Here is a 17,805-nt window from a genome sequence, read left to right on the forward strand (position 1 = left end):
TTTTCAGGAGGAGCATCTGCCTTCATTATTTCCCTTAAAACTATAGACTTTCTATTTATGCCCTCTTTTAATTTCTTTGGAATAATATGTTGATTTTCTTAAACACTTTGTGGCCATAAATAACTTCATAGACTATTAGTTACCATCTGTTGGTTTTCCAAGTCACCATTAACTGACTTCCAATTAAGCCAGAAACTAACAGAAACCTCCCATCTGATAGAGACTTTCTAGATATCTGTGGAATGGAACTTACTCAGACTTTTGTTCTGTCTGTTACAGTGTTTTGCCAAATGGTTTGTGTCTTATTTTGACTCATTTATGACAATACTATTACTTTTACCCATAGATATTTAGGGCTTTGGGCACAATGTGCTATTTGCACCATATTGCAGTAGCCTTTTATTTGGTCTTTATCACCTCCTATTGTCCCATATTAAATTATAAGAGCTATTTGTTATCCCTCAGCATTATTTTTGGTCCCAGAGAAGATATTTTGTTTCCTTCCTCTTTGATAAGTGAGCATTCTTCTAATTTTGTGTCATGTACAAATCCATATACATCTTACAGCATGTTCTTAATCTGGACCATGATAGAGAGTGTGAAAAAGATTGAATCTAACACTGATTTTTCTTACACCCCACTTGTCACTGCTTTCTTATGCTGTCAGCTCCCATTTACTACTGCTGATGACCTTGCTCACAAAACCAATTTTCTTTTCTATTAAGTCTTTTACCAATAATGCCAAAATTGGCCATCCTATCTTGTCCAGATTTATATGCAGAATAATATTTTTCACTGTGAATTCAGTGCTATTCTTTATATAATTGATTTCCTTCCCACTATGGTTCATTTTCATCTTAATGTAAGACTGATCTTAAATGCCACCTTTATTATGCTAGAGTCCTGCTGAAGATCTAACAAAGGCTTTTAGAGTTTCTGGAAACATATTCAAACTTCTTACTTTGAATGTTCAAGTCCATTCAGAACTTCAGCTCTAATTTTACCTCTTTAATTGTAATCCTGTATCTTTCAAATTTTTTCTCTCCCTATGGTTTATTATACCCACCATGTATATTTTATTTCAGTTGAATATGCTGATTCAAAGTGCCTTGATTGTTGTTACCACTTTAAAAGTAAATGAAGTGAATAGGCAAAACTAATATAAGATGATCAAAATCATTTTGTCTGAGTGATGGGGATAAGAATGATGAACAAGGCATGATGGAAATGTTGAATACCTTGATTATGGTGGTGGTTACATAGGTTTATGCATTTTCAAAAACTCTTTAATTTGTACATTTAAAATCTCTGCATTTCAGTATTTGTAAATTTTTACATGCACATGCATACAGTGTCACACATGAATGTACACTAGGAGTTAAGAAGTTTAGATTTTAATATTTTTTAACCAGTCATGGTTTGATTTTTTGAGGGAGTGGGGTTTATTTCAGTGTCACTTAAATGGAATTATAATACTTAAAGAGCTACAGAAATTTAATGTTTTCAAAGGCTTAACAAATACATTCCATTAAGGCTTCCCGAATTCCTCAAGTCTACAGAGAATATAGTTTATTTTCATAAATTAATATGTTTAAGTATTAGCTCATATAGAAGGGTCCTGCCCTCACTAAGAAGCTTTTTGCTTTTTTTGGGGGGGGGTCAACAAACACTTACTTGTTGATAGAAACTTTCTTCAACTTTGGCAGCTCAACTTTTGCAGAAATTTTAATTACGCATTTGAGAATTTAAGGTTATTATAATAGTTATTTAAAACCATAATTATGCCCAGGTTTTTAGGATTTTATAAAATAGATTTTATAGTGCAGTAAACTAAAAATCTAAAAACTTATATACTCCAAAATTTGAAACATTTTTAAAATTTTTTGAGTTTTTAATTAGGGATGCTCAACTGGTAAAAATCAGGGCAAATACTCTAAAACTAGATGAACTCTGAAATCTGATAAACTTCTGCTTCAAAGCATTTCAGATAAAAAAAAGGATACTCGACCTCTATTGGCTTTAGTTTAGTAGTTTTCAAAGTCTAGTGATATGGAGTGGGGTTTTTGATAAAGGAAGGCACTTAAGTCTCTAGAATAATAAGTGTTATTCTAATTAATGATATTTGATTAAAAGGAAGTATAGTTTCAAACACTGAAGAGTTCAGATATTTTTACATGCTAACAAGTTAGCCTGCCTCAGTTTAATGGATGTTGACCTAGGACACAAGACTCCTGGGTCAGAGACATAGAATTCCATTATTATTCATGGTATAGCAAGCAGAATGAGTTTCATGTTTGCATTGCTTTTTATTGCCTTCCAATTCCCATAGAATGGTGTAAAGTTGTGGCTAGGTGGATGCTGAACACAGTGGGTTTGTGTCAATGATGAAGAATCCCATGCTAAGAAAACCCTAATCTTTTGTAAGAAAGCAAACCTACTTGGTATTCACCCTGGAGGTGAGGAGGGGTATAACCTATCTTCAAAACAGACTGATCTACCCTTTACACTGGATAGAGGCACTAAGCCGTCTCAAAAGATTATATTCTATAAAAATGTCCTTGAAAGGATAGTCCAGAACAAAGGCCACCAGTGCCTCTGTTTGTAAAATGTATAGAAATGTGAAAAATCCACAGAAAATTGTCCCTACATAAGTATGTGCTAGCCATCAGGAAGTAGTCTTGCACAAAAGTATAAGAGAGATAATTACCCGGTTCTATTTTTAATCTGTAGCCTCTCCAAACTCTTTTGGGGAAATTAAGTCAGCAAACATAGGTAAATGTTGACAATTTAAATTGAGATCAGGAGGCATTCAACATCTACTGAATGATAAATACTGTGGGAAACATGAAAAAGAAGGTTCAACCCATGCCTTTAATTTTATCCAGTGATAAGCAGCTCACACAGAGCTCTGGAACTAATTTTGGAATGAAAGCTTATGAAGTGGCCTCTGAATCATTACTTCTCAGCCATGCCCATGTATTAATCATTTTAGTGGCTGAAAAGCATCACCAAGTTTTTCCTTGATATTCTTTCACTCAGTATAAGAGGTATTATAAGTTGTAAGAAGGTACATCGTTCCATATGTGTTTGATAAAATTATAAATTTATTTTACTTTAAATGATAAAAAACACTTAAAACTATTTTTTTTAAATTTTAAACTTATAGACCAAACAAAGCTAGTCACATGTAAGTAAATGTTCATGATTCTATTAAACTGGAAATTCTAAGTAAACCAATCAAATTGTCAAAACACAATTTGATCATAGATCAAATTTCACTGAAATTCATTCAAAATGAATTTCAATCTTCAAATGATCATGTTGGCTTCCATTTTGTGTTAGGGAGATTCACTAAAATATAAAGCAATGCTATGATTGTATTCACAAAATTTGATTCAGTAGAGTTCAATATTTCATGAAAATCACTCAGCTTTTTCAAAACTTATGAATGAAGCAAAGGAAAAAGTAATGAACTGATACTCACATTTCTTTCCTTGAATATGCTCATAGTTATTTTGTATAACACATATGTGATATTTACAAACAGTTTTTTTTGTTTGTTTTTTACAGAACCACCTAACATGTATATTTGGCAGGGGCACTAGAAACCCCAAGGTGATGAATGTTGGTTCTTGGGAAGATAGATAGAAAAAAAATCTTAGTTATTGCAAAGGTTTGGGGGTCCTCCAAAGGGTCACAGTACAGCAACAGATATACAGTACATCTATGACATTAAATTTTGACTGTAGGGTTCATTAGGAAAACAGATGTCTAAAAAGGCTCCTGGCTGGGGAGGGGCTATAATAATGAAGAAAAGGATGATAGCCTAGAAGTGTTTTGCTAAGTGTTGTCAGGTGGCACTCACTAAGTTGAGCAAAGGGATTTATTTTTAAATTTTCTGTCATATTTTTTTATTTCCTACTTTTTAGTCTAATCATAATATAATCCCATTAAAGAACTTTAAGAAAACAACATCCATAATGTCCTTATGTTATAAAGTATTTTATGTTTGCATTTATTTCTTGTAAACCATAAATATATACTGCTTTGAATTTTTTTATCCACTTATTTATATATATTCATTTTTATATAATCTTTATAATTGCCACTTTTACAAGGCTACATGAAATTCACTTATGCTAGTCTTCTATCTTGTTTATACTTGTATATCTCTGAAAATTTCTTCCCCTTCTTTGTAGTTCTGCTTTTCCTTACTGCCTATTAAAATTTGTGGTCCTAGGCCATGTGTGAAGTTTCAAGCAGCAATGTTGGTCAGATGACATTAATTTCATTTAGACAGGAGGAATAAATACAAGAGGTCTATTGTGTGCATCATGATGGCTACAGTTAATAGTCACATACTATATACTTAAAAATTGCTAAGAAAGTAGATTTTAAGTGTTTTACCACAAAATAATTATGAGGTAATACATGTTAAATAGCTTTATTTAGCCATTCCTGGCATATACATTTACTCAAACACCATGTTATATACCAGAAATACATATAGTTTTTACTTGTCACTTAAAAAGTTTTCAAGGTGTTTAAAAATTTGAGGTCCTCCAGAATTGCATTTTCTGCCTCCCACTCTCCTTTTGATACACTATGTCAGGGTAATCTCATCCATCTTCAGATGACACAGAAATCTTTAGTTCCAACCCACATTTCATTTCTTGGTTGTACACCCATATATTCAGGTTCCTGCTGGTTATCCCTATATAGCTATTACTTAGGAATTTCTAGTAGTAATTCCTAATTAGTAATTTAGTAATTAGTAATTTCTAATTAGTAATTTCTAATCACCTTTTCTCAAACTGTTTATCCCTGGTCATTTAGAATCCTTTCCCTCCTCCTCAATCTGTCCTCTCCCCAGCAAAGTCCTACTTGTCATAATAATAATTTCAAAATATCTGTCTTTTCTCTCTGGTTTCTCATTACTTCAAGACTTTATGTTTTATTTAGATGATTATGCTTTGCTCCTGAAACTTCCCCTGTCTTCTATTGGAGATATTATTATCCTTTATAATACTACCCAGCAAGTCTTTCTAAAGTATAAATCTGATCAGTTCACTTTGTATTATTTTTATCTGTGCTATACAGTACTGTAACCATGAGTTACATGCACTTAATGAGCACCTGAAATTCAGATAATATGAATTGCGGTATGTCAAAGGACACCTACAATTCTAAGACTTAATCTGATAAAAGGAATGTAAAATATATCACTAATTTTTGTAGATATTTATTTCACTATTTACTTAATATGTTGAAATGAATTTTGTAGGGTTTTTAATTTTTTTCATATGACTGCCAGAATATGCAAAGTGATATGGCTTGCATTTGTGATCTTCATTATATACCAATTAGATAGTACTGATATTAGGGTAGTGTTCAAATCCTGTATCATAGAATTATGATCTGGCTAACATGTGCTTTGTCCATTTCAATTTATGCTAGCTATTGTGCGGAGCGGGCTTTCTTGGGACCAGGGCTGTAATTTAGTTGTGGAACCCTTGCTTAGCATGCTTGAGGCCCTGGGTTTAATCCCCAGGACTGAAAAAAAAAAAAAAAAAAAAGGATGGGCAGCTAGTCTTATTCCCTGATAGATCTGGGTTCACACCTGGGCACCTTTGTACGCCAGCCATGTGAAAACTGCATTTCAGTATCTCTAAATTAAAGATATAACAAATATAAAGTATCTACTTCATAAAATTTAATTCTCCCTGGTGCATTCTAGCCTGTCCACCTTCTTTCAATTCTTCTTTTCTTTCTATTGAAAAGAACAGGTAATGGTTCACATGTGTCTGAGACCTTACTGAATATTAAAAGTACACAATAAATTCTCTTTTCCTATTTAGTCATTGGGGCTCTACTTGCCTTGTCCTATTTTCACCAAATGTAGGACCTGAGAACCTCTGAGTTTCCCCGTGTTTTGTATTTAATATCCTGTTCTAGATAATTTATTTTAATAGAATAAATTATTATAACATTGAATAAGTCTCAAGTCAAATGATTTTAGCTTGCTCTTGTCCCATAGGAGATTTTTTTTCTATGATCTGATACCCCATAGTTAATTTGACGCCCCTTAGTTAATCTGATACCCCCAAAGAAGGATTTTGATTTAATTTTGGAGTGACATCAGAAACAATGTCTTCTCCCTCACACCTCCCTTCTCCTCTTAGCCATCCTGCCTAAAATATCTTCTACCCAAGACACACATATTTAGCTACTGCTCAAAGTAGCCCCCTAGTTAAATTCATTTTCATCAGTTAGCCATTTGGGATGAGAATGCTCAGTTCCCTGTGGATTTCCCACAGCTTAATAGAGTTTTTGGTAACTGACACCTTGAGAAAAATGCTCTAACAAATCTTAAAAGTGTGTTTGATTACCACAGTTGTTAAAAATAAGAGTAAGACAAAATATTTTAAATGTTGTTTCTGTTAGGGATTTCTATGAACATCTTTTGAGTATTCCACTCATGGCTTCTTAACAGTTTTTTCCCAGAGGAAGAGTTTAAGCACAGGACAACATTTTGAAAAGGAAATGAGACTTTGGCTGATGTCTCTCAAATGTAGAATGTGGCCTTTCAGATAATGTGATCACCTTTTCTTTATACAATGTCAGCATTTCAAAATGAGTATAGGATATGGATTAGGTAGGAATTGAATGCAAATGTGTTTTGCAAAAAGTGTCTTTTGAGATAATCACAGATTATGGTTGAATGCTGAAGGTATTAATACAATCAGTATTTAACCTTGTGTAACTCCGCTTCATCAAATTGCGCCCTGCACATTGATTGCATTAAGCCGGGTCAGTGGTTTCTTGCTTAGGAATATCTTATAAGAATCTTAACAGGAAGGCAGCAGTAGCTGATCAGCTACTGTTTATTTGCATACTGAGCGTGTCATCAATAATACAAAAGACAAGGTCTTTAAGTTGAAAGAGCAATGGGATTGGCATGAATTTTGCTTAATGGTGCGTAATAAGCAAAGTAGTCTGTGGTGCCAGAAACTGACAGGATCCATTATGTTAAAACAGATATATGTCTTTAATTTAGTGGTATTATGTAAATCTGACAGGAGTTTTTCCCTTTATTTTCCTGTAGTTTAACTTTAATTGCTCCAAGATTAATTCCGATTTCTTCCTTCCTCCAGAGGGTGATGAGACTGGTGTGATGGATAATCTTCTAGAAGCCCTACAATCAGGTGCAGCATTCCGAGACCGCAGAAAGCGGATTCCAAGGAATCCAGGTAATATCTACTCTAGTTCACATGGTCTTATCAAATCTGAATGTTCAGAGCCAAGTACCCCATGCCTTCCAAAAAAAGAAAAATAATGAAATTTTCCCATACAGGCTTTTTTAAACAGTTGATCTCATTTCATGTGTGAAATCTCAGCAGGCGTCTATATCTACATGATTGCAAATTTCAGCTCACTAAATGTATCTTCAAATAACTGTACACTTTGCAAATATATCAAATATAAGGACTCCCACTGTGTTTAATATTAAATATTTAATTGTTATTTTATGAACATGTGGTTTGGGTGGAAGGTGGTTTAAAACCATGAGTGTAATTAAATCATAAAAAAATAATTGGCCCCAAGCTATTCACAGGTAAGGAAACTGAGACAGTGCCCGTTTCTAAAGGCCATTTTGCTTTTGTAGTACAGTAATATAAATAATAGTCTGTAGTCCATGTTAATAAAGGAAGAAGAGTCACAGATCATTCAAGACCCTCAAAAAATCACAAAGCACTGAAACAATTTTTTATGAGTGTAATTGATTGATAACAGATAAAGGTGCACTGTGAAAATTGGTCTGAGGGGGGAAGAACACAAAAGTAGCAAAATAAAACTTCTCTCACTCAAGTGCAACCAGAAAGTTGGCTTCCTTATCTATTCATACCTTATGGCTGAGTAAATAATAGTTCCTCTCAGGAAAATCCAAGGAGTCCTAACTCTCCGCCTCCACCATGAGGTTTTATGTTTTCAGTGCATTTCTTTCTTAAAGTAGAGGAGGAAATTAGGTCTGTTGATTTTAAAAGTCTTCCTCATGGGCTATGACACTATATTGGAGAAATAAATGAAAAATTACTAGTAAATATGTAAACTACTTAATTTAAATTAGCAATATTTGACTTGGATAGCCTATACTTCAGAAAGTTTTCTTTGATCCAGCAGTTATTATGTTATAAGAATGGAAATTCATAGCTTCCAAGACCATTGTAATTGAACAAACTAGTGAGAGAAGTAGAACCCAGTGCAGTTGTTCATGAAAGCTTTTGGCAATGGTGAAGTTCATGATGGAAGCAAATTTAAGTTATATAAATCTTTTTCACATTTGGGTGAATCCTGAGGGATAGTAGATAACACTCCATCTATTCCCTTCATGGATGCTCTGTCAAGATTAGCCTAAAGATAAGATTTCATGTAGAGGAGAGAAGTGTTTTGGATAGAACACAAGACTGCTTTTTATATATATGAAGAAATTGAAAGTAGCCAAAAAAAAGAGTCAAAGATTGGAGAGAAGAACATGGAAATCTGTATTTTTACGTTTATAATAAAATTTTTAAGGTATACTTGCCTGGCAGAATGCCAGAGCACTACTACTCTACAACTATGAGGCAACCATGCCACCTATCCTCAGTCTTTGAAAAGTGAGGATGTTCTACCATGGTTTCAGAATACCTTCCATCTCTTAAGGACAATAAAAACCTTCACTGCTCTTTGTTGAACTATCAGAACAATAATAGTCAGTGAAAGCTGAATTGAAATAGTAATTTTTGTATCAATAAGTAAAAGCATGTTATTCTGGGCCATAAAAGGACTGCTGTAATCTTTCTAGTCTGCTTATTTTAAAACTACACATTTGTTAAGGCCCCTTCCTGATAAGTCTCACACCTCATACTGATTCTAGAAAAGCTGTACTGGAGAGAGATCAATCCTTGGGGGTTTCCTGAGCCTGATACTCTGGGGAATGCAGTGTCATCAACTGTGAAACACCAAGGATACATTCACAAACTGTATAATTTTATAGTACTAATTCCAAGTCATCTAAATTGTTATTTTTGGTTTGTAGCTAGATTGCCCCAATTAACACATAGGGTCAAAAATGGTGCATTTAAATACAGCAGTCATTCCGATTGGCAACAGCCACAGCAAATATGCAGAGGCAAAAAGAAACCAGCATACAGGCAGTGGCAACAGTTAGTAAACATCTTGGACATCAGTAGAACAGGAAGCAAGAGAAGGGGAGGGAAAGGCACAGAGTTTATAAGTCTTCAAAACCTCTTCTGTCTGCTTGCCTCTTTTATAGAAGTGGCAGAGACAGGGACTTTTAGAGATTTCCTCCTCATCTAGATCTTTCCTAGCTAAGTCATCTTTTCATGAAGGTCCCCTGTTGTTTTTGCTTTCTTAGTCACCTTATTTGATTCCTTTCCAAGTTCCCATTGGATTTGGTATTGTTACCCTTCCCCTGCTCAACACAAGAATCCTTGTTCCTTTCTAATAACTTCCATTTCAACATGATGACATAAAAACAGAAAAACAAAATTATGAAGAATAGAATTTTCCCCAAGGGAAGTAAAATACAAAAAAATAGACCAAAAAGTTTCACATCAGAGTCTAGCACAAACAGCAAGGATGTACTCTGTTCTGCTTGCCATTTCCATTATTATCAGTTACAGAGGAAATTACTGTATTTACACAGCTCAACCATTGTGTTTCTAATTGGAATGTTTTCAATTATGGATTTAAACAAAATGAGGTAATAGTCTGTATTTTTATTAGCAAATCAATATATTAAACAATGATATGATTACTTGCCTAAATTTTAACAAATCTTTCTACACTGGGCCTGTTCCCCCTCCCCAAGACCGTAACATTAGATAAGTTAGAAAGAGCTCCCAAATATTGTCTACTTCCCATTCAGCTGAGTGTGCTGTTTCCATTAAGAGCATAGTTCCTGTGAAGGGAACTATGCTAGATGTGATGGAAGATGCTGAAGTAATAAAGATAAGATTTCCTTAGTTATAAAACCCTTGTGTCTAGTAAGAAAGATAAAAAGTACAGAAAGACTACAAAATAAGGCAGAAGATAAAAGAAAGCAAAAGGTGTTAATAACATACTACATAAGTTCAAAGAAGGAAGATAACATGCTTTATTGAGTATATCAGAAAGATAATCATGGAAGAAAAGGTTTTGCAGGATGAATAGAGATTTCAATAGTGGAAGCTGGTGCCACATCATTAAATACTGAAATGAGACACTAGGTGTAGCATGTATTTCTTTAGGCAGAGGAATCTAATGGAGGTTTTTCAGCCATAGGAAGATGATCAAAGTTGTGCATTATGACATTTAAGCTATAGGTGTGTAAGAAATGAAGTAGGAATCTACAGGCACATTGTTAAAGGAGATAACGTAGAGAGAGAAGAATATCTAAAAGTCAAAGATAACTCTAAGGTTTTGAGTTCAGGTGACTAGGAGGACAAGTAGGTTACTAAACTGTTAAGATCAGGAAAAGGAATGGTGGTAGTAGAAGATAAATTCATTTGGGGACAAATTAAACTGGAAAGTGGTAGCAGAGCATCAAAATCAAGATTTACAGAAGGTTCTTAGAAATATGGGTATAGATTTCATAAGGAAATGGTTGGGTACTTAAGCATTCTGATTATACTTTGTGAAATGAAAGAGATTGTTGGAGGGATTATTAACAAGACAAGAGAGTCAAAGATAGGACCTTGAAAATTCTTCCATTTAGGAGCTAAAAGCAAAGAAGAAAACTGACAAAAGCCAGTTGGACAGGTAGGAGGAGAATCCAGACATTGTCCTGGAAGCAAAGAAAGACAAAAGTATTCAGAAGGCAGAAAGGGTAGGCATTTTCAACAATGACATATTATGTAGTGGAATCAAAAAGGATAAACCCCAGTGATTTCTACTTGGGAGCTTTCTAATTCCTTTGTAAAGAATGTCACTTCAATATTATAATGTAACTAAGAGCCAGAATGTAGGAGCTCCACAGTGAGTAGATGGTGAAACTATGGAGATAGATAGTATTCATTCAACATTTAAATAATTTTATTGAATGCCTCCTCAGTGCCATATACTGGTTTAGGTGCTGAGGATGCAAAACCAAAGAGGATATTTGTCTTGAAGAGCTCATATACTGTTCAAGGAAGTGTGAATATAAACTGTATGATCGAATTAGAATGCAGTGTTCTGTAATAAAGATAGGAATAATGTACCTGTGAAGCATGGAAGTTACAGGAACTTCCCCCCAACTTTTCTCCTCTCTCCTTTGTGTTCTTAGCATATAGACTATTCTTTCTAGTAGTTTAGTGGGTGAAAGGAACATCTTATTTTCCCTTAACAACCTAGTATAGACCTAGTGTCTATGAATTTTTATCTATGAATTTTGATAAATTCTTCTTGACTCTCTTTATCACCACTTAAGGTAATAAGTCCTGTATGTTTATAATCCGTGTGGTAAAGAATTGCCCACCAATATTCCTTACTTTTTCATTATAAGATCAAATATAGGGAAAATAAGCACATAAAGAAAGACCTCACAGGAGTGAGAACCACACTTAAAATACAAATGCACAACTCCACATGAGTTTTATTACTAGATAACTATAGATACTTAGAGCTTGCTTGTTGTCCCCCAGCCAATGACTTCTTTCCTTGCCTACTATAAAGAAATATAAATGGGCTTCTCAGCAATAGGTACATATCTAACTTAGCTATTTGGGCTAAGACTGGATTTTGGTCTATAGTTCTAGCCATTCATACAACTCACAAGAGAAGCATTATGAAGAAATGAAACCAAGAAACAGAATAAGTATTTTTGGTTTTAGAACCACATAGGGCAACCAAGAAAACTGAATTTAAGAAAACAGAAGAAACTCAGGAGACACATGATCCCAGTTTTATGTATCAGCAAGATAACAATATAAATGAGAAGGTATAATTTACCATTTGAGAATAGAAAGAGGACAAGACAAAATGGTATATACCACAGAGGGAAAAACAAACTCTAAGTATTATAGAAAAAATAACTTCCCAACAAAACAAAACTCACATTTCACCAGGCCTCTCTACTTCGCATAAATAACAGAACCCCAATTGTGCTGGCTGTTGTCTCCTCATACACATTCAGGACCTCTGAAGCATTTCTGGAAGTTCTCAGGGAGCATTTCAGAAATAAAGACAATCTCCCACTACTGTTCCTCCACTTCTGCCTAGAATACCATGTATTTCATGCCTGTTGCTTTCTGTTGCATCTGGGATCCTGAAGCTTTCATAATGCCAAAGCTTTACAGTGGTCTTGGGCAAAGTATATATGGGAGGTACTTCTGTCTTCTTTTAGGGAGGCACTCCAGCTGTGTACCAAAGTAGTACTGCTTATGTCTCAAAGTCTTACAGGCATTTTTTTGTAGAAACAGTTTTAAATTACAGCCCTCTTGATATTCTAGGATATGGCCCCACTAAGCAAGGTCCAAAGATAAGCCCATGTCAAATTCCATGTAGCACTCAGTATCATCTTCATTCCTTGATGCCCTTCTGCTTATTATTGTTTTGTTATTAATAAGCCAAGCTGATCATTCATTCTAAGCTGTTTAGGTCTTTCTTCCTCAGGATGAGCTCTCCCCCATGAATTTCCTCAGTTTTTACTTTGTAAATGCTGAAATCCTATGCTAGCCCACCAAACACCCTTTAGTCTAAAGTGTATTCATTATGTTCTGCTGCACAGTTAAAATCAACCAAAAATGTAATGCAAACAAATACACAAACAAAATCATGGCATTCATCCAATAATAGTCAACTGATCAACTATCAGTGGCTTGACAACAGTGCTAATACCCTAGAATGCAAAGATGGATTAAAGAATGGTTCTTGCCCTCAAGAACACAGAATCTCATGGGAAAGACATATACTCTCATCCTTCACATGATCCCACTTGTATGTATCAGCAAGATAACAATATAAATGAGAAGGTATAATTTACCATTTGAGAATAGAAAGGGGTCAAGACACAATGGTATATACCACAAGCTTTCACAATGCCAGAGCTTTACAATGGTCTAGGGATTGGTTCTAAGATCCCCAGTGGACACCCAAATCTGTGGATGTTCAAGTCATATGAAACAGTGAAGTATTGGCATATATATGATCTGTGCACATCCTCCTACCCATATACTTGACATGATCTCAGATAACTTCTACCTCCCAGATACATTAAATAATCTTTAGATTACTTCTACCTAGTACAATGTAAATGTTTAGTTGTTACATTATTCAAGGAATATAAGAAAAATGTCTGTAGTTTATTATAGATGCTATTTTTCATTATTTTTAATCCATGGTTGGTTAGATACACAGATGCAGAACCCATTGAAATGGAGGGATTACTATATATGATATAAATACTATGAGTGTGCAGAAAGTGCTAAAACTGCCTAGAGAATTCAAGAAAAGTTTCATGATGAAAGTAGCTTGTGAATTGTGTTTTCAAGGAAGAACAGTAGTTTGTGTGTGAGAGAACAGGAGGGAAAATGCATTTTAGATAAAAGAAAATGGCAAACACACAGGGTGGAAATATAAAGGGGTATGATGGCAATGATAGAAAGTTTGTTGCAGAAAAGAGCTCTGATGGATTAAAGGAGGAAGAATGTCTTTTGTATCTTGAATGCTGAGGTTTGAAGAAAGGAAGTAAGGAGAATGGAAAGATAAATTTTATCTTTATAAGAGATTATGACAGGAAACTTTCAGTGCTTTCAAAGATCTTACATGAAGTTGCCATATTTGATTATTATGCCTGATTTTTCGTCCACATATGTGACCACCTCCCCTTAATTCAGTCATGTTTATTGAGCATACAATGCATGGTGCAGCTAAAAACCTTATCAGTCTATAATACCTAGTGTTACACATGGAAGAAAGCACTTTCTCACTCGTTATGTAATGTGTGTTTCATTCCCTTCCAAAGCAGAGCTTTAACTGTCTTTAACTCTCATAAGTTAAAATGAAGATCAATTGTGGCCCCCAGGAAAGAATGGGTTGGGATACAAAAGAGATATTCTTCAATTAACTGGGCAGAACCTGGAGGAGGGAGCAAAGTGCAGAAGGCAGCAAAAACTATGGGAATAATCTTTAGAAAATCTTCATTAATTATAGAATTGACTGGTTTGCAAGTGGTGAAAGTCAGGGGTGGGTCGGTTATAGTACATATGTAAAGAAAGGAGATGGCGGGGAAGAGGCAAATCAAACACTCCATAGGCCAGCCACATAGTGTTGTCAGCAGTGTGAGTTAGCTTGATTACTCTTTGATTACTCCTTGACAATAATCAGTCAGTGAATACCAGTAGTCTCAGGGATATGACCGAGATGAGATGATGGTTATAAATATGAGAGTGGGTGAGATAAGCTGATAAGAAGGAATAGAACAGTGGAACAAAGACAGAACTCAGGAGAAAACATTTATGGGACACACTGGTTCTCAGCCCTGGCCCCACAATGGAATCACTTTGAGATACTTCTAAAAAATACATCTAATTTCTCTCTGAACCAATCAAATCAAAATCCGTTGGGTTGAAACCTGGGTAGCAGCATACTTTAAAATTTATTTGGGTGATTTTAATATCCTACAAAATAGAAAACTATCCATTTATAGAATTAGTTTGGAAGCTGTAGCCCATAAAAGAGAACATGAAAGGATTGATTTTGAACATAGAAGATGAGAAGAAAGTCAGTGTGGTATCACAGAGGCCAAATGAGTAGAGCTTTTCAAAGAAAAAATGTAGCATCAGATGTAATTGAGAGTATCAATAAAATGAGCATTGAAAATGATCCATTAGATTTAACTATCAGGAATTCTTTGGTTCACCTTAGCAAAAGCAGTACTAGATGAGTATATTGAGGTAGGGAGGCGAGAGATGGTGTATATGTCAGATTGCACTGAGTTCTAAAATGCTGTTAATTTTTAAAACCATTTAACTTAGAATCTTGTAATTGATGTGTGTCTGTGTTCATTATATGATTTTTTGCTTGGTTGTTGTTGTTGTTTGTTTTGTTTTGCCTTCATTTCATTTCACGAAGTTTTACTTTTGGAACATATACATATGTATTGATTAGTAAGATTTAGGTTTGCATTAAAGATGCTAGAAACAGAAGATTGCTATGTAGACTGTCCTTGATCTTTCTTTGTCAACTAGTGAACAAATTGAAAATAGACCATTTATGTGCTATTTATATGCAAAATTGTTCTAAGCAAGCACTGATGATGTTCTCTGTAGAAATTTCAATCATTTTTTGCTTGTCTGTTCTCCTAACAATATAATCAGCTCTGCTGCACATTTCTTCATTGGTGATCTCTGTAGGCCAGTAGGAGATAAGGTCAATTCCAGTTGATTTTTATGAGAAAGTGAATATAGCAGGCTTCCTTTAGATATTGGAATGTGGGAAAACTTAGAACAAGCAATTATTATGCAGCAGAACATTTCTCTTAGTAGTTTTAAATCCATGTCAATAATTCATGGACATGTTAATGTTGGGAGCTAAGCTCACACAACTACCTGATTATTAACAAACCTTCAAGTCAGGAATAAATGGTTGGGACCCTATTTGTCAAGTTTGTGATATCAGTAAGCAGACACTTTGTGCATTTGCAACTACAAAAACTGACAAGGTATTAATCAGATTGCCATAAGGACCTAAACTTTTCTAGAAAATGAAATGCTTTCACAACTTAAGGAAAATAATTGTTTTACTTGGTGGCCTTGACTATGGGTTCATTTTTCTAATGTGGACACATTGGTATATTAGAATTTTCATATTAGCATTTTCCTTAAACAAGTTAAAAAATGTAAGCTCTGCTTTCTCTTCAACAGTTACATCTGCTGGCCCAGTGGCCAAACAAGCTGGATTCACCTGCAAATGAATGTACTCCTGGCCCTTCAATTTCTGTTATACCTTTGGATATGTATCTTTTATGTATTAAAACTTGAGCATCACTCTGGTTTGTCCCTTTCCTTGTGCCCCATAAAGTAATAGGGGGAGAAAGTGAAAGAGGGAAGAAAGGGAAGATGGGAGGGAGGAAGGTCCAGGACAGTGGGGATGTTCTTTGATAATTTATCAGTACCTTTTGCATTTGCAAAAAAAAAGTGAGCCTAAGTAACACAGTCCATTTTCCCAGGAAAGCTTTTAAGGTTGTGGTCAATGTCAACACTCTTCAAGATACAGATGATACAAATTTTTAAAATACTACAAAGATTATAACTGTATATTGCCATTAAAAGATTGTGATTTATTTTCAACATCTAGCACATAACTCAATATAGTATATGCTCTTGATAACTGCTTGGTGAATACTTCACAATTATCAAAAAATATTGAATCTACAAGAAAGACTTTTCAATTTATTGTACTGAAAGCTATCTCTGAAGTTTGAAATTTGAGGGATGAAGGAAATAGAAATTTCATTCTACATCATAGTAAATGGAATTCCATTAAAGCTGAGTTTATTTTATGGGCAAACTCGAATGCCCTATGTATGTTACCTTCACATGACCTTTCTATTCAGTAATGTTTAGGCTTCATAAGTGAAGAAAAGTGCCAACTTTATATAAAAAACTAAATATAACTATATGTCATTACTCTTACCTCTTTTGTGCTTGCATTTGACTGCCACCTCTTTGTCATTCTTACCTTCAATCCCAGTTTGTTCCACTACCACCTAGCTATTTAGAAGACAAAATTCCTAAATGCTACCAGCAAAAATAAAGGAAAAGTAGAATGACAATCACAGCCCTTTTGTTTCAGCTTTACATATCTTCTCATAAGTCTTTGCAAATAAACTCTGAAAGACAGAAGCAGAAAGAAGTTAGTGAATCTTCCTAGAATAGCATTAAGTAATTAATTGCTTTTCCAACTTTCTTGCTGAATTACTCAGGAGAACAGATCTTTCTGAAATTTAAGGTTTTCTCCTAATATGTAGGAACATTCTAAGGATTTAAACTGTTTGTTTGAGGGACTTCTGGTATCCACGAAGGTATTTTCCCTTTCCACCTGGGAAGGTTTTAGCTTGAGATTTTAGCTTTACTGGTCTGTTCTATTGTTTGTCTAGCACAGATGTAGTGTACTGCAAGCAATACAGTTCTCTCTGGGCAATGAACAAGATTTTTTTTATTTCATACATTATTTACAACTCTGCAGTGGTTTTAGAAAGTGAATGTATATCCTGGACACAAAGAAATGAAAAGCACAAAAGCATAGATATGATTGTCATATAGTTGTTTAGAAAGTTAATACTATTATACATGGATTTCTCCTTTATTGCACTTTATTGTACTATTATACATGGATTTCTCCTTTATTTAAAATACCTATTAGAGGTTTACCAGCCTAATAATGGCTATTAATCAGAAATGTGCATACTTATTTTGTTTCATAATAAACTAATAGAGTACATTTAAATATGTGGAGCTTACCTATAAGTAAGCAGTATGATTTTGTATGGATAATCCAATGTTTATTTTAGTCATGTTTGTGACATCATCTCATTTGTGTATATCAGGTCTATTTTCAGTGACAGAGATAATGAAAAATAATGGTGCTTTATATATAATTTTTTTCCTATTTTACTTTATTGTACCAAACATAAACATTATTGAATCCTAAATAAAAAGGACTAAAAAACATTTCTATTATGTATATTTTATTGTTTTAGTCCAAGTTTAAATGAATTCTTCAACACCTATCAAGTGCATTAACACAATTTCATTTAACTAACAATCAACACAATTTCAT

General features: G+C 34.3%; 1 protein-coding gene across 11 annotated transcripts in view; it reads left to right on the top strand.

The window, feature by feature from the left end:
• The window catches only part of Diaph2 (diaphanous related formin 2), an 867,887-nt gene that overhangs the window by 708,662 nt on the left and 141,420 nt on the right, over positions 1-17,805 (top strand). For 10 of the 11 annotated variants that reach the window (XM_046427818.2, XM_046427819.2, XM_046427820.2 and 7 more), the window contains one exon: positions 7,155-7,250. In XM_046427818.2, coding sequence (XP_046283774.1) covers positions 7,155-7,250 — 96 coding nt within the window. Of the gene's footprint in view, positions 1-7,154; positions 7,251-15,887; positions 17,697-17,805 lie in introns of those variants that run through there. The other variant, XM_046427822.2, reaches the window with a different exon arrangement.

Source organism: Marmota monax, unplaced genomic scaffold, assembly GCF_021218885.2.
Source record: "Marmota monax isolate L192 unplaced genomic scaffold, Marmota_monax_Labrador192_F-V1.1 WCK01_AAM20220418_F8-fsc00067, whole genome shotgun sequence".
Lineage (NCBI taxonomy): Eukaryota > Metazoa > Chordata > Mammalia > Rodentia > Sciuridae > Marmota > Marmota monax.